Source organism: Phacochoerus africanus, chromosome 11, assembly GCF_016906955.1.
Source record: "Phacochoerus africanus isolate WHEZ1 chromosome 11, ROS_Pafr_v1, whole genome shotgun sequence".
NCBI lineage: Eukaryota > Metazoa > Chordata > Mammalia > Artiodactyla > Suidae > Phacochoerus > Phacochoerus africanus.
In genome coordinates this window covers 10,278,194-10,301,241 of record NC_062554.1, presented here as the reverse complement: position 1 = coordinate 10,301,241, position 23,048 = coordinate 10,278,194, and the positions used below count along the sequence as shown (strand labels likewise).

Sequence of the window (23,048 nt, the reverse complement as noted above, 5' to 3'; positions counted from 1 at the left end):
GTTAAAAGTAAACAATTGAAAAATATAATGTAAACCCTAATTATAGGACAGTTGTAGTAGCTACATTAATATCAGGATAAATATCAAAATAAGGTGTGTTACTAGAGAAAAAGAACAATGTTTAATAGTGAAAAGGAACTGAATTCATCAGGAAGATACAATACTAAAATGTGCTTGCACCTAGTAACAGAGCTTAAAATATATGAGACAAATCTGACAAAGGGAGAAATGTATAAAGCCACAACTATAGCTTGAGATTCTTACACTCCTCACAGTATTTGATACAACAAATAGACATCCCCTGGCAAAAGGATAACCTGATCAGTTTTATCAACCAATTTAATCTCACTAACATGCATACGAACAAATTAAAAGTCAATTGTTCTAAAACCATTTTATTAAAATGAGCTAATGCCACATACACTCTTGGTTGTTTGGCTAATTTCCCTTCTCCTCTGCCCTTCTTCCTAACAGAGCCCCATTTTCACCCCCAAAAGATCCTGGTCACTGGCATATACTTTCGGGGAGAGCAGGCACCAAGCCAGCTCTAGCGGGCCACTTCTAATTGACCCAAGCTAGTCATGGTGGCCCCTCCCCTTTCCCCAGGGACTAGTTTAGGCTAGAGTATATGACACAGGTGTGGCCAAAAAACAACATGAAGGGAATCTTCTTCTGGGCGCTTCTGGGAAAGGTTTTCTCTTTTCTAAGAGAGGCTCACAGAAGGAATGGTCTCTTCTCTTCTTTCTGTGCCCACTGTTATAACTGGATGTGATACATGGAAATGCTGGACTCATAACCATGATGGGATCTACCTGGGAAAAAAGCTGACACACCAAGGAAAACAGAAAAAAAGGTGAAAATAAACTCCCTGATGGCTCCAGTGAGCTACTATATAATTTAAGTGGAACTTCCCTGCTTCCAGACTTTTCGTTTTATGGGATAAATTTTCTTATTGCTAAAAACCACTCAGTCAATGCAAATTTATGTAATCATTCAATTACTCATCACATTTTGCAACTCAATTTAGATATTAACAATCCAGGGGCTCTGTAACAATTTATCAAATACCTGAATGCCAAATAGTGTATAGGCTGCTGCGAAAATCATTGAAGCAAATGTGATTGTCTGTATTTGGAGAAATTACATATGGTTTAAGCCACACTGGTAATTTTGAATAAATATGAACAACTTAGTTTAGAATTTTAACAAGAGCCCTGGAGAAAGAATGAAGCCCAAAAGACATCAAAAAACAAAGTCATGTAAATGATTGGGAAAGAAGATCTAAAACTGTAAGAATATTACCTGTGGTTTACCTTATATTCAGAGATTAAAGGGAAAAAAAATCAAGTATTAAACTGACTGCTTAAATAGTATGGCATTAAAAAATTTTTTCAATCCTAGAAACTGTATTACCTGCCTTGCTGTAAATAGGAGGAAAAAGGACCACTATTAGTAGACATACACTATTGAAAAATTCTAAGACGATAATAGTTCAAGGAGCTAAAATGTGGCATTTAGCAAACTCTACAAAAAAAATCCCAGCCTCTATCTTGGTAATCCTGCTACAGAGCTGGTTCTAAAGGAAAAAAGGGCTCAATTCAATTCACAAAGATGTTCACCACAGTTAAATCTATAATATCAAAACCTGGAAATACTCTATCTAAAATTAAGGGAACAAGTTAATAAATCATGCAATAATAACAAAAACATTAAATAGAACTAAAAACAATTAGATTAATTACAGAAAAATAGCAGAATGTTAATGAAGCAATAGTACATGAAAAAAGCATGATAGCAAATGGAATAAAGATTTTTTACTCCAACTGAACGAAACATATTCATACAGGTAAAAAGGCAGCAATACATAAAATGGGAAGGGCTGTTGTGATAGAGTGATTACTGATTATTTAATCCACTAATACTTCTAGGTTTAAAAAACTTGAATAGTTCCTGCCCCGGCTCAGCTTTAAAGAAACAAACTAGTGTCCATGAGGATGCAGGTTTTGATCCCTAGCCTGTGAAGGATCTGGCTAAAAGACTAAATAAGTAAATAAATAAATAAATAACTTCTTTCTATATACATAAGACACATTTTAACTAACACCTTTTTTCTTTTGTTCCTTTCTTTCTTTCTTTTTTCTTTGCTTTTTAGGCCTGTACCCATGCCATATGGAAGTTTCCAGGCTTAGGGTTGAATCAGAGCTGCAGTCGCCAACCTACACCACAACCACAGCAACACCAGATCTGACCTGCATCTGTGACCTACACCACAGCTCACGGTAAAACCAGATCCTTAACCATCTGAGCAGAGCCAGGGTTCAAATCTGCATCCTCATGGATACTAGCTGGATTTGTACTGCTGAGCCACAAGGGGACGCCCCTCACCTTTTTTCCATAATACCAGCACCAGACTTATAACCACAAATTTAAAATTATTCTTTCCAAACATTACAGTGCAGACAGTGTGCATAAAATGTTACCTTTTACCTAAGATGACAAAATATATGCATATTGGTTTATATATTAAAGAAATGAAAGGATAAATTAAAAACTAATCAAAGGGAAAAAAGATTTCCTATCAGGGAAAGACAAAACAGGGTATAAGAACTACAGATGAAAGGGCTGACTTCTCAGAACATCTTATTTTGTGGGTCTGACTTTGGAACTATATAAATATTTTATGTAATTATGATTAACATTAGGTCAAAAATTTTTTCACTGTAATGCACAAAAACAAAATGAAACATATTATTAGCCTAACTGTACACCAAATTAGAGTTTAACCAGAGAAAAGTTATTTCAAGTGACTTTAAAATACAGTAATTTGACTGTATAGCCTTATTGAGAAGACCTTAAGAATCAAAAGACCATAAAAGAATCTTAAATTCTGTTCAATAATTACATTGTTAGTTGTCATGTCCCCAAAAACAATAGGACTTGAATCCGATCAGGTTTCTTGAAATGGAACAGGAGAACTTGTTAAACCACACTATGAAATTAAAATCAGCAAAATTCAGACTAAGAGAAACTCAAGAAAAATGACTAATCTTCAACAAATAAAAAGAAAAAAAAGAAAGACCTATAAGTTTAAAAAGATTTAACCATATCGATAAATGCGTACACCTTCTTTAGATTTAATTTTTTAAGAAATTTATGACATGATCAAGGAAACTCGATGCTAACTAATTTTATTATATGAAGGAATTATTGCTAAAAATTCTAGGTGTGATAATGGTATTGTGCCTTGTGGTACATACTGAAGTATTTATAGGTAAAATTATACGGTATTTGGGATTTGCTTTAAATTATTCCAGGCCAGGGGTATGTAGAAGGAAAGAGCAGATACAGATGAAACAAGACTGACCATGTGTTGCTCATTCCTGATGCTAGGTAATGGCCACATATTATTGGGTTCATTTCACTGTTCTCTCTACTTACGTACATCTAGAATTTTTCATAATAAAAAATTTTTCCAATTATCCTGTTTTGCAGGTAACCAATTCAGAATAAGCATTCTCACTTATAGAATTTAAGACTCCCCATATTCCAAATATTAAAGAGTTCCTTTTCCTTCCTACCAAATGAACCAACTGTACACAATCCCCTACACGCCCTACCTTTGAAGCCATCTCTACACTTATAAACATGGAGTCATCCACCAAGTTATTGCTACTAAGGTTCTTCCCCTCTACCACCAGCTGCCCCTACAAGAAGAGCCAGAGACAGCTATATCAGCTTTAAAACGGTTTATGTCTCTAGGCCCCAAGAGACACAAACAACGAATGCCCTGTCCCCTAGGTACCCACGGTGGAGCCGCAAAAGAGGCCCTGCAGTCAGAATCACACTTGCAGTTTGTTTGTATATTACCGCTCACACAAATATGTACCTTTTTAAAAAGAAAATGCCTTAATTTCTTAGCACTTGTATCTAAATTAGATATCTCAAACAAAAACTAAAATAATCTCCAACAAGGACCTAATGTATAGCACAGGGAACTCAATTCAATATTCTGTAATAACCTATATGGGAAGGGACTCTAAAATTAAAGAGTGGATATATGTATACATATAACTTAATCACTTTGTTGTACACCTGAAACTAACACAACATTGTAAATTATCTCTATTCCAATTTTTTTTCTTTTCTTTTTAGGGCTGCACCTGCAGCACATGGAAGTTCAAATTGGAGCTACAGCTTCCAGCCTACACTACAGCCACAGCAACGCAGGATTCAAGCCCCATCTGCAACCTATGCCACAGTTCACGGCAACGACAGATCCTTAACCTGAGTGAGGCCAGGGACTGAACCTGTATCCTCATGGATACTAGCCAGGTTTGCAACCCACTGAGCCACAAGAAAAACTCACTAAAAATTTTTTTAAATAATCATATAGTTTTCCTGGGTGTCTTTCTAGGAGTTCCCACTGTGGCACAGTGGGACTGGCAGCATCTTGGAAGCACTGGGATACAGATTTTATCCCTGGCCTAGCACAGCCAGTTAAGAACCTGGCACTGCTTAGGAGTTCCCATTGTGGCGCAGTGGTTAACGAATCCGACTAGGAACCATGAGGTTGCGGGTTCGGTCCCAGCCCTTGCTCAGTGGGTTAACGATCCGGCGTTGCTGTGAGCTGTGGTGTAGGTTCCAGACGCGGCTCGGATCCCACGTTGCTGTGGCTCTGACGTAGGCCGGTGGCTACAGCTCCGATTCGACCCCTAGCCTGGGAACCTCCATATGCCGCAGGAGCGGCCCAAAGAAATGGCAAAAAGACAAAAAAAAAAAAAAAGAATCTGGCACTGCTTAGGTCATGACTGCATCTTGGATCTGATCCCTGGCCTGGAACTCCATATGCCATGGGGCGCCAAAAGTGGGGAAGTCCTCGCCACCCCAAAAAATCAGGGTATTTCCAAGTCTCAGTCTACTTTAAGCTATCTATTGTGCAAGTAAAATTCAATGAAAACTAAATACTAAATACTGTACTATAATGTTTCTCTGCTCCCTTTGATAGACTGCAGTCATGGGTATGAAATCTGTATAATTAAATGGCTCCCTGTGATTCCCATTTTTTTTTCTTTTTTTCTTTTTAGGGCCACACCCAGGGCATGTGGAAGTTCCCAGGCTAGGGGCAGAATCAGATCTGCAGCTGTAGCTGCTGGCCTACACCACAGTCACAGCAATGCAGGATCTGAGCCACATCTGTGACCTACACCACAACTCTTGGCAATAGCGGATCCTTAACCCACTGAGCGAGGCCAGGGATCGAGCCCGCATCCTCGTGGATACTAGTCGGATTCGTTTCCACTGAGTCATGACAGGAACTCCTGATTCCCATCTTAAGACTGACCAGCCCTGTAAAAAGAAAATTCCTTCAGTGTGCCCTCTGCCCTTTACATAGGAGGAACACAAAGATATGGAAGAGAGCTCAAGCGAGTTAAGCTGGCATGGAACTGAGGTTTCCACATTTCCTTTCCTTGCTATTAAGCAGCAACTTTCCTTCACTTTAGCCTCAGTGCCTTTCAATACTTCCTATCACCCACCCATCCAGAAAAATTCAGGAAACTGAAGAAAAGGCGAATGCCATGTCCTTGAAATCATCCTACTTACTGGGTAACTTACTTTAAAGAGGTTATATACTTACTATTTCTTCTGAAGAACCTAGTGTAAAACAATTTCAAGTTCCTCGCTTAAAATTTTCACTACATTATAGATATTTGTATATGCTTTGAAATTTGTTCTGACAAGATTTAACCTACATAATTGCCTAGGTGACTAGGTGTTGTGCATTTGAAAAAAATCTTAGAGTAAACATATTAATATAAGAAAACTGATTAACCCACTAGTTTGGCAAACTAGGAGACGGGAAGTGGTCGATCTCTGATGAAACAGATGGGAACTTTACACCCAAAGCAGTAAAATACACTCACGAATTTTTCTTCAAAATTCCCATACCCCAAAGGGCTAGAATTACGTGGTAAATCACCACTTACCTTGTGCTACTGTTGACATGACCACAGACGGTGTGGAAGAAACCACAGCTGTTACTGCAACTGTATTAGGAATAGGTGACGGCGTAGAACTGCTGCTGCCACTGCTGCTACTACTGACCAGAGAGGACTGTGAAGCAGTTATAACCACTGGTGGCTTCTGGGTTGTGGAAGCAATGACTGATGTTGGTACAAGCTTAGTGACTGCTGCATAGTTATGGGATTTGGAGAGAATGTTGGGCACGAAGGTTGAACTTGGTGATGTGGTCACTATGATAACCTAAGGAAGGTAAAGTAAGTTATTTTCATGTACCTACTATACTACTAATGTATCTAGACTCATAGTTACATACAATTCAAAAACAGCTTATAAAACATAATGAAGCAATTCAAGAAAAAGAAATCTAAAACCAAAAATATATGAAAGCTTTCCTTTACCAGTAATTATCAAATGTACTTAAAAGAAGTAATTTTTACCAACCAAACATTTTAAAAGACACATTCAATGTTGTACAAGATACTGCAAAGTAAGCATTTCGGCATACTGCTTAGGGAGTATAAATTAGCACAATTTTTCTAGAAAATAATTTGGATAGCCATTCATTGATAAATATTTGTTGAGCATCTACTATGTGCCAGGCATCATTCTAGATGCTGAGGATAATGGAATGAACAAACGAAGTTCTTGTTTTCATAGAGCTACATTCCAGTAAGGAGAGAAAAACAATAAGCAAATAAAAAGTAAATATATGTTATGTAGAGATAAAATGGAATAGACAAAGCAAGGTAGGAAATAAAAGAAAACGGGAATAATGTGTAATTTTTTTACATAGTGTTCGATGAAGATCTCTCTGATAAGGAGACATCTGAGCAGAAACTAGAATAAGGGGTGTCAACCATGCCGCTACCTAGAGGAAGACCATCCAGTGGCAGAGGGAGTAACAGATACAAAGGCCCTGAGGCAGAAGCAAGCTTTGGTATGTTCAAGAAACCTCAGGACCTAATGATGGAATTGGAATTTATAAGGTTGAGAAGGTAGAGAATAACAGGAGACAGACTCAGACAAGCAATGGGGGAACTAAATGACATAAGGACACGTTGACTGTATATACCCTTGATATGACTTGACGAAAATAGCACTTTATTTTTGTGGTCTTCCTTCCAAAACTCATAATACTGGTATATTTTTCATTTTTATTTTTTGGTCTTTTTAGGGCCACACCCACGGGACATGGAAGTTCCCAGGCTGGGGAAGAATCGGAGCTGCAGCTGCCGGCCTACGCCACAGCCACAGCCACATGGAATCCGAACGGCGTCTGTGATCTACACCACAGCTCACGGCAGCGCCGGAGCCTCAACCCACTGAGCCAGGCCAGGGATCAAACCCACATCCCCGAGGATACAAGTTGGGTTCTTTACCACTGAAGCACAATGGGAACTCCTCATAATGCTAGTCTAATCATGAGAAAAACATTAGATAAATTGCAGTGCTGGGGCATTCTACAAAATACTTGACTAGTAGTCCTCAAGACTGCCAAGGTTATCAAACACAAAGTTTGGGAAACTTCCATAGCCAAGAGGAAACTAAGGAGACATGACAAGAAAATGCAATGTGGTATCCGGGAATAGAAAAAGACAATAAGCAAAACTAAAGAAGCCTGAAAAAACTACTTAATGGACCTTAGTTAATATTATGCATCAACACTGGTTTATTAACTGTAACAACTATACCATACTAATACAAAGTTAAGAACAGGGGAAACTGAATGCAGGGTATATGGGAACTCCCTGTACTACCTTTCCAACTTTTCTACAAATCCAAAAGTCTTCTAAAAAATAAAGCATCCGTCTATCTGCTTGGTGAAAAGTACAGCAGAGCAGAGAGGGTGGAAATAGGGAGACAAATTAGGAGGCTCCTGCAATAAATCAAACAGAGAGGATGGTGACAAAAGTGTTTGTGGTAGAGTTGGTGAAAAGTGAACAGATTCTGAATATATTTAAAGGTGAAATCAACAGGATTTGCTCATAGCTTGACATAGAGAATAGAGGGAAAAAGAGGCAGGAAAGAGACTTCAAGGTTAGCCAGTATGCTTAGAAAAATGTACCTGATACAGGGACAAAGCATTTCAGACCAAGAGAAAAAGATGGAGCCAAGGACCTAGGTAGGACTTAGCCTGATGTATTTAAAAACAGGAAAGAGAGCCGGTGTAGCAAAAGCATATAGGGCAAGGAGGGGATGCAAAACTAAGCAGAGTCCAGATCAAATCTGTAAACCAGAATAAAGAATCTAAAATGTATAGTAAGTATAATGGGAAGCCTGGAAGGATTTTAAGTAAGGAAACAGCAAACATTGACTTATATTTTAAAAGATCAATCTAGCTGCTATGTGGTGAGAGGTAAGAATGGAAGCAGTGGGACTAGTAAAAGAAGCTACTGCAATGGACTAGGCAAGAAATGATAATAGGCTGCTTGGACTGAGGTGTTAGTATTCAAAATAAAGAGAAGTGATCGGATTCTGATTATTTTAAGAGGTAGAGTCAACAGGACTTGATATACAGAAACCTTAGGGTTTAAGAAAATAAGGGAATCAAGATTAGCTCCTAGAGTTACAATGCATTGGCTTATTTAAATCTCCCATCTATCCTACAACACAGACACTATTATTATCCCCATTTTACAGCTGAGAACACAAAAAAGCATTTACAAGTCTGTAATATCGGTTTTATTATGGGCAAGTATAACGGTAGTTTAGTGATACCCAAGACAAAGCAGAGTGTCCTTTTCCTCTTTGACCATAATTACTTTTCCCTATCTAGCTAGGATAGAAAATTGTTTGAAAAATTCAAAGGCTTTAAAGAGAAATTACTTCCCATTCTTCTACCAGTTCTAAAGAAAGTCTAAAATTAAATCAGTCAGTCAAAACTTATTGAGTATGTCTGTACTCAGTATCTACATCTCAAAGACGCTTTGACCATATATATCACTGCTATATATTTCAGTGCTACGAGAATTTTAAGTACATGTCCATTATTTTAAAGAGTTTGTTGATTATCTGAGAAGTCAAGAAAGACATAAAAGTCTTGACCAGCAAACACCTCTATGGAGTTGAGCAGCATATTTCTATGTAGACTCAATCAGCAAACACCTGCATTGCACTATTACAAACACAACCATCAGCCACCATATAAACTGAGAAGTAGACCAACACGGTAATAAGACCAGATGTTAAAAGTCAAATGAACATGAGCTCAATCCTGCCTCTACCACTGACAAATGGTAGGCCCCTGGACATGTTAAAATACCTAGGTTCCAATTTTCATCTATAAAATAGGGATAATAATACCTACCTTGCAAATCTTTACAGGGATTCAATGAGATCATGAAGTGAAGCATCTAACACAGTGCTAGGCACATAGCAGGTGGTCAATATTTGGCAGTTCACAAATGGTACTTATTAGTAGCCTATTATTACTACTTAATAAATGTTAGAAGGATATCAGTAAAGCTGTTATAGATCAAATCAATATGGAAATTTATTTTAATGTTCCCTATTTTTGTTTCATTAAAAAATTTTATGTATCTTTTTCTCAAATCCTGATACCCCTGAGAATCCAAAGAACTCAGTTACTACCACAGTCAAACCAATTAAGAGTGGTAATAGCAATTAGGTTTCGTATTTGCCAATTCTGAACTAACAGTCATAGCTTCCTGGAGCAGTTTTTATAAGGACTGCAGCACAGGTGAGGATTCGCGAAGGTTTGGCAGAAAGGTATGCCACAGGTAATTAGCAAGGTCTGTCATGGGTAAGGGAAGGGGAGGCATTCCCACTTGGGTCAAATATTTGCAATTTCAGAAGTGGAGTACGCATGTAGACTTTTAACAGTAAGATGACAACACTTCGGCAAAATCAATCTGAGTCTTTAAGAGCATGTTTTAGATTAGAGATACAAATGATAAAACATATTTTGAGATTTTGGTCTGCAAATTAATTTCTGATCTGAAAAGGGGTTTTCCAAAATTAGAAATTCACCTTGAAGAAAATTTACTTGCACTTTAGTTACTTGTTACAACAAGGGAAATAAAGGGATTTCGAAACCGAGTGAACCAAACAGTGTTTATTCAGGCCATAATTCAAATTACTGACCTTCTAGCATTCACAAAAACTCCTTAAGAGTGCTGGGACTTGCACCCTAAGGATAAAATGAAAAATATCAATCAAGCATGTGAAAGCATAAAGCTGCATTCTGTTGCTTTGTTTATATAAGTGCTGTACCAATGTTATACTTAAAGTGAAGGCACCACATTAACACAGGTGGAAATTTGTCTACTTGAAAATCTATGACTTATTTGAATTTGAATCAAGTCCACAAATTCATAAATAATTATACTTAATGTAAAAGTCAACTTAACTAAAGTACCCTAAGTTGTCTTACATAGGATTTGTGAGAAATCCAAGGTGAATGCAATAATGGCAACGGCCTTAAAGAGAGTTAAAAAAAAAAAATCCAATTACCCAGCAAAAGGAAAATAAAAAACACACAAAATATCCCAAAGAATATCTATTAGTTCTCAGCTTGTCCAGAAATAAAATCAATGGCACTAAGTACACATGAAGTAAAAGAGTAAAGTTTTGCATCTGGAACCTAACAGATACTCAGTAAGTATTTGTGGAATGTATGTCATTTTTTTTTTTTTTTTTTTTTTTAGGGCTGCACTCACAGCATATGGAGGTTCCCAGGCTGGGGTTGAATTGGAGGTGTAAGCTACCAGCCTACACCACAGCCATAGCAATGCCAGATTCAAGCTACATGTGCAACCTACACCACAGCTCACGGCAACACCGGATCCTTAACCCACCGAGTGAGGCCAGGGATCGAACCTGCGTCCTCATGGATGCTAGTCAGATTCATTTCTCCATGACAGGAGATCCTGAATGTCTTATTTTTCATTTGATTTGTTATAATTTTTTTTAAAACACAATTGGACAAATCTAAGGTTCTGAGCCTGGAATCTCATGTTATGACTCATGTATGACTTTGGAGATAAATAAGCCCTCTTATGAGCATCATAAGTCTGACAATCTCAATTATCCATTCTCCACTGACAATTCAGAAGAAAAAAAATTTAAATATGGTAAAGGTAGTGAATCAAAAAAAAAGTTCACCATTTCACTTAGAGGTGAGCCCCCGTAAGTATCTGTATATAGGTCTGCTAAGGAGACTGGACAGTTAATAATGTTAGGGGACGTCTACTGAATACTTCTCATATGTGCAATGTGAAAGCCCCGTCCATGGATCATCTCATTTAACTATCTAGACAGCACTGGCACTGTCTTTGCTTTATAAGGTAACTGAGGCTCAAGAGAGGTGGCAAAGGCAGTACTGGAACCAAATATATTCATTCATTCGTTCATTCAACAAATATTAGTTAGCACCCACTGCGTGTCCGACACTATTCTAAACACTAGGGAATAGTGATGAATTAAGACAAAGTCTCTACCCTCAGTAAGGTAGGCTCTATGGGAAAAACAGGAAATAAATTCATAATATAATGCTAACTAGTTATTAAATATAATGAATAAAAATAAAACCAAGTAAAGGAAAAAAGGACAGGGATTGGAAGTGGGTGCTCTTTTAGCTACAACTTTGCTACATTATATCTCAAATGCCAAATAGAGCCCAGGAGAAGAGGAGGGAGAGAGAATTACTGATAAAACCCATCCAGCAAAGAAGGCAGTAAAAAAATTACAAAAGCAGCTTTAAAAACTCTCAAGATTATAGCAGGCTGATGACATATTACAGGGCTAGCCCAGAAAGCAGTAAGTATAATACAAGAAAAATGATATTCAGGAAGATTACCTTGGAGTCATCAAATACAAATGCAAAAAATATGTTAAGTGTAACACTTAAGAAGTAACCAAAAATAGTCAATTTCTATATACTAAGGGGTAAGCTTCAGTTAACTGATAAATTCATTATTTGGAACAGTTCATTCTCAATAGTGCAAATAAATTTTTTTTTAAAGTTCACTGACTTCACTTATAGGTGAACTCCCTTCTATTAAACATTTTTTATATAGGTCTACCAAAGAAGACTGGAAACTTAATAATATTAGGTCTGTTTTCCATAAAATACCCGTAAAGGAAGGGACCTAACATTTTTGGAGTATACACATTATGCTGTACTTTAAAATATCCAATCCCATTTAATCCTTACAATAACCTTATAAAATTGGCATTATTTTCATCTCACAGATGGGCAAACAGATTTAGAAAGACTAATGTATCTCAGGTCATAGTAGAGAGCTATGATTCCAACCCAGTCTCTTTGGCTACAAAAATTCTTGGTTGATTTATTTGGGGGGGGGGGGGCTGGGAATGCCCATGGTATGTGGAAGTTCCCAAGCCAAGGATCAAACCCACACCACAGCAATGACCCAAGACACAGCATGACAACACCAGATCCTTAATCTGCTAGGCCACTAGGTAACTCCCTTAGTTGATTTTTAATATAAACTATAATGCCTCATCCTAGGACTGAAGCTAGAATTATAGTCCACAAATTAACTCATTATCATTTCTAGTTTTTAAGAAAATTAATCTTTTATAAATTATATAATGACATCTTCCCAGGACACTCAAGGAGGTTTTTTAAATGAAATTATCACAGATCTGAAGATTCAAAACTAGAAAAGACCATCTATTGAAAATAAGAATTTACCTCTATTCCTTCCCCCAAATCCCTCTAAAAGTATATGAAGTGATTTTTTTAAAAGGGGAAGAGATGCATGAACCCATAAGGTCAAAATGGAAAGGAGACAATAGCTATCAAGTTTTGGAAAGTGGAAAATAGACAAGTAGTAACCAATGATGCATACCCAAGAGAGTGGAAACCTAAGACACCAAACAGAACAAAAAACAAGACAACTTCCAGAGAACCCCAGAAAAACTCAGAAATTCAAGAACCAGATACTTCTGAAGTAGGGGTAAACGTGGGACTAGAGGGAGTTCCTGTGGTGGCTCAGTCAGGATACGAACCTGACTAGTATCCATGAGAATGCAGGTTCGATCCCTAGCCTCACTGAGTGGGTTAAGAATATGGCACTGCAGACACAGCTCAGATGCCCAGTTGCTGTGGCTGTGGCACAGGTCAGTAGGTGCAGCTCCACTTTGACCCCTAGCCTGGGAACTTTCATACGCTGCATGTAAGGACCTAAGAAGAAAAAAAAAGTGGGACTAGAAAGAGGAAAATTAGTTGAAAATCTGTTTAAACAGCATTAAGATCCCCAGCCATCTTCCTCCATCCTAAAGGAAAACTACTGGTCTTTAGTCTTTCCTAAAGGAAGACTCTTGAGGGAAAGACTGAATCCAAGGGAATTCGACAACACAAGGCTAATGGGGGTGGATGCAATACTGCAAAGAGAGGGGTTAAGTAAAGTCTATATACTGAAGAATGAAACTATCCAGCCTTCTCCCTCCCATCGCTCTCAAAAGACTAGCAAACAAGCTGGCTACTGGAGGCAAATGACTGGAAGATTCTTTGAGGAACCTGGTCACTCCATGAAAAAGCCCTAATAAGAATGAAAATTGGTAGAGGTAAAGGGGTAGCAGATGTTTATCAACAAAACAGAACATCTAGGTCAACCTACATGAAGGTTACCAGCCGACATGTCCCATCCTACACACAGATTTCTGCCAGCTTTTTAGTGCCCAATTCCATTCATAAGCAGATAACCAGCATTTAAGGAAAGTGAAGAGAAAGAAAGAGATCAAAATTAATAGATAATAGAAATTTATAGGTAAGACAGAAAACATGAAAGAAGAAAACATCAAAAAAATTACCATGAATACCACAAGAAAAGACAATATATAGTCTATGAAAGAGCAGGATGCTATTTAAAAAAACAAAAAAAGGAACTTTCAGAGAACAAGAAAAGGTTACTAGAAATTAAAAATAAGATAGAAAGGGAGTTTCTGCTGTGGCACAGTGGGTTAGGAATCTGACTGAAGCAGCTCAGGTCACTACTGAGAGGTGGGTTTAATCCCTAGCCCAGAACAATGGGTTAAAGATCTGGCATTGCTACAGCTGTGATGTAGGTCACAGCTGCAGTTCAGATTCAATCCCTGGCCCAGGGACTTCCATATGCCTCACAGCCATTTAAAAAAAAAAAAAAGCAAAAATGAAAAATCCCAAAGGAGTTCCTGCTGTAGTACAGCAGGTTAAGGATCTGATACTGCCTCTGAGGTGGAGTGTGTTTGATCCCTGGCCTGGCACAGTGGGTTAAGGATACAGCATCTGCAGCAGTAGGACCGATCACAGCTGTGGTTTGGATTCAATCCCTGGCCCGGGTACTTCCATATGCTTCGAGTGCAACCAAAAAGAAAAAAAAGAAAAGCTCCAGAGAAGTAACATAATAAAGGATAAAGTTAGAAAGTAAAAAAAAAAAAAATACTTATAGAGCATTTACTATGTGCTAAGCTCTATTCTAACAGTTTGGTATTATTTCATTTATTTATACCCCCAAACACTACAAAATAAATATATTATTTTTCCTATTTTACAAGAAAAAAGCTTAGGTCTAGAGTTTAGTTTTCCCAAAGTCATGTAATTAGTAAATGGCAAAAAAATGGGATTCAAACTCAAGAAGTCTAGTTCCAAAATCCAGGCTTTTAGACATCATACTATAGTAGAAAGAAAAAGAAAACAAACGGAAAAAGAGAAATGAGAAAGATTTAAAAAATGAAAGGCTCAATCTAGGCATTCAAGATCAGAATATAGGTGATCCAAAAAGAGAAAACAGAGAAAAATTAAAGAAATAATTCAAGAAATTTCCCAGAATTGAAGGATATGAGTATCTAGAATGACCGGGGCCACTGAGTGTGCAACCCAATGGATAAAGTAAAGACCCACACCAAGGAAAATCACCTTGAAATTTCAGAACTCTGATAATTACTAAGAGTTTTCTAAGAGAAAAAGAGAATCTGGAATTAGAATGGCATTACTAGGCTTCTCAAAAGCAATGCTGGAAGCCGAGCCAATGGAGCAATACATTCAAAATTCTCAAGGAAAATGACCTCCCACCCAGAGTATTTACCTAGCTAAACTTACAGCAAGACAGTAGAAGGGCAAAATAAAGAAATTTTCAGGCCACCATGCAAGATCTCAAAAACTTTACTTTCCATTCCCCCTATATACCAAGAAGCTACTGGAGGATATGCTCCAGAAAATTAGTAAATAAACCAAGAAAGAGGAAGGTCAGAATGACGGTGAAGTGAGATCTCAGATATAAAGGTGTTTAACAAGCACCCAGATTAGTGTGGGAAGTTACAGGGTTCTAGTAACAAAACTGACAGAATACTGACGATTTGAACATACTGAGAGAAGCGTTTAGAAATGCATTAATGACAGCATATAAAGAAGAAAGAAGACCACAAAGTATTCACTTCATCACATTCTTCCTCTCTTCTATGAAACATCTAACTCTGGCAACTTCATTACTCTGGCATTATAAAAACTGAGTTCCTGAAAGCAAAGTTACCTAAACACAGGCTAAAAAAACCTTTATAATCCTTTGTATTTTAATTTTTTTCCTACTGGAATTACAACAATGAAATATAAACAGAAGTCTTAGAAGGTCTGCTAGCTCTATCAAGTTGTTTGGCATCTCTGAGCCCAATCTACAAATATACATACAAAACGTGAAATACTACTGTCTATCCCAAAGCTTTATGTGCCAAATTAAAGAAAGAGATGTGAACATTCTCAGCACAATGCCAAGCACATAGTAAGCACTCAGTGTATGTTTGTTAAATCTGAATCGCACTGACTGAGAGATAAAAGCAACAATTGGCAGAAGAGACTCCCTCTACCACATACCTTCTGGGTTGTTGTGTTTGTCGTCTGTGTTGATGGTTTGGTGAAGGTTATTTTCACAGGAGACATGTGGGGTGGTAAGGAGTTGGCAATGCTCTGCATGATGTTGCTCATCTTGGGACTGCCACTCACAGGCACAGTGATTGTCTTTGAGACGGGAACGACAGCCTTTGGAACTTCCTTTAGGACAACGGGGGAGGAGCTGGAAGAGTTTGTTCGCCTTCGTTTTCTAGGTTTTTCATCTTCATCTGAACAGCTAACACCTGAAAGGCAGTGACAGCATTGCCTTTATAGCAATCTAACCTTGTATTTTATACTTTAAAATCATTGTGTCATTAGTCGTCTTTGCTTCATGCCCCATCAGACAGTAAGTCCTACCAATCTTTCCTCAGAGAAGCTGTCTCTGAATGCCTTCCCTTCTTTCTTTAACCCTATGGCTATGTCAGCCCTTCTTATCTCCGGCTTGTATTTTAGCAACAACCTCCTAAAATGTGTTCACACTATTGGTCGCTCCACTTTCATTCTACCCTTCTTCCTACTACCAGTTACAAAACCTCACATCCAGTCATGCCAATGCCCTGCCTCGAATCCTTCAGTGGTCTTTATCTCCCTACAAGATGAGGCACAAAAATCACTGCCACATCATTAAAGCTTCCTTATCTTTGTAAGAGCACAACACAGTATTCCACTCAACTTTGCACACCCTTCTTATAATCCTGGCACACTGAACTGCTCACCATTCCCCAAAACCACCTTATCACATCTTCTATCCCACGTGGAGTCTCTATATCCTGTTATTCTTTGGAGAATACCACATAGCATCAAGGACCTCTGCATCTTCCAGCAAGCATCATCCTGCAAGCCATCTCCTCAGCGAAGCTTTCCCTAGCTCTTTAAGCAAAGCTAATCCACCTCTCCTCTGAGCCTAGAGAGCACTTTGCACACTCTCTTCTAGATCACTTATCCCATGGCAACGTGGCTGTCAGCCTGCACATCTCCTATTATTAAGGGGCTCCCAAAAGACAATGACTAAGTCTTACTGGTTTGTCTCCCTAGTATAGTGCCTTGACATATGAAGTTGGATGAACAATTGTATCTCAAACTAATGTTGTCTGTATGAGTTCTGAGAATAAAGCAATAAACTTTCTATTACTTCCAACTACAAATTATGTGAAATGGTTTCTTCATGTTTGGGGTTCACTTTCAATGTTTAAAAAAAAAATTAAAAAATAGATCTTCACAGTTATTTTTAAAGACCACCGTGGCTAAACCCACAGAAATCGGATATAAACTTACAAGATTCTTAGTTTATTCTTCATGCACTAAAGCCCCAATTGTTTTTGAGAAACACAAAACCTTGCAATATATATAGAAAATCTCTATAGACCTGACATTTATAACAGCATACAGCATGACTCATGGAAACAGTAATAAAACATAACCCCTTATACCTTCAATTTCTAGACTCTAATTTAAACAAGGCTGACAATGACCTAAAATCATTTCTGTCTAAAACAGCAAAGTCCACCTCTATAAGTTACAAAGAAATCAAGTTAATAACTATACTGAGAAAAATGAAAGTCAAATATTAATGATCTCCAGCTGATATCAAAAGCAAAACAACACTGGCATAACACATTAAAAACAAAAAATGACATCAAACTGCTTCATAGGGTAGAATCAAAGGGTTAAAAACTGCAAATAAACTTCAAAAAATTACAGTCAACTAGAAATATGAAAGACAGACTCTCTAGAATGCTTCACTGAATTTAATAGTTGGAAGTTATACAAACAGTTTTTTAAAAACACTACCAAGATTACAAGTATAGGAGTAAACACTAAAAAAATAACATAAACATATTCCTTTAGTTTGTATTCACATTTTTATTTCATGAAAAACAAAACGTGGAGGATAGCACTCTTCAAGGCAGATTCCCCAGAGAAAACAAAAAAAAAGAAGTAATTTCTCAACCCCCACAACTGATAAAAAGCAATATAAACCTAAATTATGTGCAAAAAAGGAATTCTTTACATCCTTCAAGAACTAACCACTGCTAATAGCCAGTGGACCAATGAATTAATCCAGGAAGGCAGATCTAATCAGAGCCTATGCTGCAGCTTTTAGCCAAGATGGCCCTCATAACACTGAGAATATCACTTACTTTTGACATAAACAGTACTTCCACTTGGCAAGACAACTACATTGGAGGCAGGGCTGGCAGGTCTTGGAGACTTAACCGTTGCTATGCTGCCACTTGGAACAGGGGTAGAGGTTGGGGTTGACGTGGTACTTGTGTAGGAATAGCAAACCACTACTGAAGGAACGATAAAAAAGTTTGCTGTTAACTTTCACCAAAACTGTCCACGAATACAGAAAAATTATTTTTTTTACTGCAGGCCAATTTTAACATTTTCATAAAATCAAAAGCTAGAGGCCAATACTAGGTATGAGGTCCACAGGTTAAAAGGTATTAATAACCTTTCCTGAAAATCATCACTTAACTGAGTTTTCCCCAAGTATTTAGCAGCTGTCAACAGGTGACAATGACAATGGAGCACAGTTACAAAGAAGCCAAGTTTGAAACTGAGAAAAATGAAGATCACTTTTCATCATGGCAGTTGGACAAAAGGCATGAACCTGTATTCCTTTTTAATACTAATAACAGTATCTATAGGGAGTGATGATAATTTTTCCCTAACCATAGCAATTTCCAGCTTGGGACCTGGAGGGAACTAATGTAAGGTTCTTTTATTATAAACCAATTCACTGGTCACCTGCCATCTAAGCAGAGCATGATAACTAAGGTAATGACACCATATTTCAATTTCTTGAATAACAACAAGCAGAATCAGCTCATAGGTCCTATTTACTGAGTTCCATGCATTATGCTCAGTCCTTTCCATTTATTACCACTAATTCTCACAATACCACATCCTTACTTTAAAGATGAGGAACCCAAGGCTCACAGAAGCTAAAAGACTTGCTGCAGATCGCAAAGCAAGGAAATCGCAAACTAGGATTGGAAGATTTGACTATTGAAAATTCTATCTTCTTTCCACTCAACCAGAGTTGGTGAACAGAAAAGATAAAAAGTGAGAAGAGAAGAAAACACCTCTGCTACAACAACAAAAAACAGGAACTCAATAGAGGCCAGGCTTACACACTGATAACTGTCTCTCCCTAAATATAGCTTCCTTCAGCATAAAACAAAGTCTGGCGTGTATGAAAGGAATGGCTCATTCTGCTCCACAACCCACTGCTAGCCAAGAAAAGACAATTCTTCAAAGTAACCTGACAACTGCATTATTTTCAGGATCATTTTCACATGACACCAAAGTTACTAAAGTCAACTCAAACATATGCTCTCAAATTTAGTATTACTCTTGGTGACCTCAGGAGAACCAAGGATTTTTAAAGCATGTATCAATTACCAGATTAAATAATAAAAAGAAAGCTTTCTCATTGGCCACATAACCCCTAATAGATTCAGCACACTGACTGGAAGAGAGAAGCAGCCTATACCATTGATTCCAAAAGACAAAAACAGTCTTTCTAAAGTATCAGCTCAGCATCCTTGTCCAGCAGCTAAATGACCTCTAACATCTTATTAATTTTCCACATCACCTGTTAAGACCTTTTATCCGCTTCTAACAATATACACTGATATCAAAAATTCATTCCAAGGAGTTCCCGTGTGGCTCAGCAGAAACAATCCAACTAGGAACCATGAGGTTGCAGGTTTGATCCCTGGCCTTGCTCAGTGGGTTAAGGATCCGGTGTTGCCGTGAGCTGTGGTGGAGGTCAAGATGCAGCTTGGATCCAGCATTGCTGTGGCTGTGGTGTAGGCCAGCAGCTGTAGCTCCAATTCGACCCCTAACCTAGGAACCTCCATATGCCACCAGAGCGGCCCTAAAAATCAAAAAAAAAAAAAAAAAAGAGAGAGAGAGAGAGAGAAAGAAATTCCACGAAGGGTTTTTGTAATTTTGTGATTAATATAATTTACACTTTGAACAAAGGGGATGTTCAATTTTGGCTGAGACTAAAACTTAGCAATTTCTACTTTCAGAACAAGAGTTGCTTATTATATTTTATAACCTTTAAACATTAGGACAAAAACACATGAAAAATAAGAAAACTTTCATGAAGAATCTGAGAAAAGTCATCTCTACATACAAAAATATTTCTCTACTCACCTTCCTTGCTTCCTGTTTCTGCAGGCACTGGAAGAGATGCATTGTGCTGGATAGCTGCATTGGCAACAGCATTAGCTGTTACCGTGAAGGCGGTTTGGGGAACCAGCCGAGGCATCAGGGGTACCAATCGACGACCTTCAATGGACCACTCTGAAGAGCTATTAGGTCCAGACATACTAAACAAAAAAGAAAATGCTGCTGCAAGAGTTCTCAATCGCTAAAAATGAATTACATATACATATTCAAATATCATAGCTTTTTAACTATAAAAAGTGCCCTGAGTAAACAGGAGATGCTTTGTTTTAAGCAAGCAAGATCAAAATTATGAATAACCAGAATTTGAGGAATTTCACACTTAAGATTTTTACACATTTTATTTCATAATCTGACGCTTATAATGAGCATAATTGAAATTATGGAAAAACTTCCCATGCCTTCTAAATAAACATTGACATTATTTTCATTAGCTTAAATCTGGTATTGCTAACGAAAACTAGTATCTCCACGAACTTTTAGAATTTACTGTCGTAAATTAAGCTAAAAAGGTAAAAAGTGCTCATAATTTCAAAACTCAGATGTTCCGTATTTATTACGGAAATTCACTGAACTTTTGCAAAAGTATCCTAACTGCCTGCATGGCCAGAGGTTCTAAGGCTTTCAAACAAGGGAAACTGAGGCAGTAAACATGGGAGACCAGGTAATGAGGGACAGAAGAGGCCTGTATATATCACCGCATGTGTCACTGACAATGTGTGATACTGTTATCCTTCCTGTTACAAAACAGACTAGACCTGAGGACACTGAAAGAAACCTGCCCCTACCTTCACTTCACTTATTTATACCAATCTTGCCTGTAAGTATTTGAAGCAACTGAACGCTACTATTCTCAATTTCACGCTAAACTTCTTGAGCAAATTTTATCCTAGGAATCCAAACAGAGGTTGAAATCTGAAAAGACAGCTGTTCACTTCTCTTTGCTTGGCTCCACAAAAGGTAGCTGTGTCACTTTTCCTGACTAGTGATGAGTGCTGTGGTTTAAAATTCATCGAGAATCAACTGCTTCACTAAGTTGGAAATATTTCCGCACCTTTTTCAAAACAAAAGATTCTACAACCTAACCTGGAGTTTAAGATTTTGTATGTTCACTGATGCTTCAGATTTAGACAGAATACACAGCAGCCCTTGTGAGTGGCGAGTGGAACAATGGTGGTGATGATAGTTATCCTCAGTTAGCACTTACTACCTGTGAGGCGCTGTTCTCAACATTTTCCAGGTATTAAGCGTACAACTCGCTTAACAATCCTATGAAATTCCCACTTTATAGATGGGAAAACTGAGGCACCAAGAGGCTAAATAACTTGCCTAAGGTCACACACCCACTCAATGTCTCTTTCACAAGCATATATCAGGCTACTGAAATTAACTGTCACATCACAAGTGGAAGGTATAAAAATCTTCAAATATGTTTTATGTCTAACTTTTGCCTTTGATTTATACTAACAGCAATGCTGTCCAATCACTACCAACTTTCACTGAATGGAACAATAAATTATGACTCGAGAAGAATTTACATTCAGTTCAGAAAGCAATCTCTAGAAGTTGATGAATCCAATTGGATTACAGCGGAAAATCTGAAAAATTCCTTCGTGGTTTAGCACAGGCCTACCTACATAACACATAGGCAAGAAGAATTCCTAAGACCCCAATAACCCTCACAGATTTATTATCACGGCACCTCCAAGTTGATGCTAGTTCTGAAACAGAAAGTGATACAAACAAGAAAGAGAGACAGAAAAAGGCTACTGCGTGAATTGTCACGGGAAAAAATTCTAAAAGCTATTTGGCATTTTCTTGGCTTACTCTTATTTTACTATCACTTTATTAGACTACCTAATAAATTTGGTGAGAGTTTAGCACACAAATAAAGTGATGTCTACACTTACCTGGTGCATTGTTTAAACAGTGGTAGAAATTATGGAAGATTAATAATTTAAAATACATGACTATATGCTATTGAAGAAGAATCTGCAGTGCAAAAGACACAACTTCAACATTTATAAGGATCTATAAATCTTCCAAATTTCTACTCATGCAAACATGCTCAAAAACTTTGAGTGAAGAATTAAATATCATGTTAGAATTAGATCAAAACTTCTTATTTGCTTAGTAAAGAGGGTATAAATACACATTAGTTTCACAAATCGCCTAAACAGAATTTTAATTTTTTTTTAAATTTTAGGGCCACACCCATTTTAGGGCTGCACCTGTGGCATATGGAGGTTCCCAGGCTAGGGGTTGAATCGGAGCTGTAGCTGCTGGCCTGCGCCACAGCCACAGTAATGCCAGATCCGAGCTGCGTCTGCAACCTACACCACAGCTCAAGGCAACACCAGATCCTTAACCCACTGAGCGAGGCCAGGGATCAAACCTGCGTCCTCATGGGTGCTAGTGAGATTCGTTTCTGCTGAGCCATGATGGGAACTCCCCTAAATAAAATTTTAAAGGTTTCTGTAACCATCTTACTCCAGGGTTTCCCTGGGATACTGATGTTTCAAAGAACACATTTCTATTTACACTGAATGTAGCAAGGGAGATGGAAACCTGGCTCCAGCCCCTTTTCTGAGAAATCTAACATGATACTAATGGAACTACCTTGGCCTTCACATTCTTCAGTGTGCAGGGCACCAGCATGAAATCCTTATCCTCACGTAGAAACTCACACAGTATCCCACGAATGTGTGGCTGATGGGGAAGGGGTTACGTTAATAGTAATTCTAGATAGCGTCACTTTCTTCAAACTTTAGGTGCAATCCTGGCAAGAGCGGTCCAGCTAAAAACTGAGAAGGCCCTTGACACTCCAGGCTTTAATACTCTAATACCCTGACATGTTTCAAAACTGAGTTAGAGTATCAAACTTAATAAACGGTCCTGTGCCAAAAAATAAACTCATGATAAGGTTCAAGCAAGGCTTTTCTTTGATCCCAGACACTCCACTCCTTTT

The 23,048-nt window shown here is 37.9% G+C and overlaps 1 protein-coding gene across 15 annotated transcripts in view; it reads right to left on the bottom strand.

The window, feature by feature from the left end:
* EMSY (EMSY transcriptional repressor, BRCA2 interacting) overlaps positions 1 to 23,048 on the bottom strand; it is an 88,199-nt gene that overhangs the window by 52,529 nt on the left and 12,622 nt on the right. For 9 of the 15 annotated variants that reach the window (XM_047753879.1, XM_047753875.1, XM_047753867.1 and 6 more), the window contains 4 exons: positions 20,048 to 20,223; positions 18,016 to 18,168; positions 15,857 to 16,116; positions 5,985 to 6,261 (listed from right to left, as the gene is read on the bottom strand). In XM_047753879.1, the coding sequence (XP_047609835.1) occupies positions 5,985 to 6,261; positions 15,857 to 16,116; positions 18,016 to 18,168; positions 20,048 to 20,223 (866 nt within the window). The remainder of the gene's footprint in view (positions 1 to 5,984; positions 6,262 to 15,856; positions 16,117 to 18,015; positions 18,169 to 20,047; positions 20,224 to 23,048) is intronic. The other 6 variants (XM_047753873.1, XM_047753876.1, XM_047753877.1 and 3 more) reach the window with 2 other exon arrangements.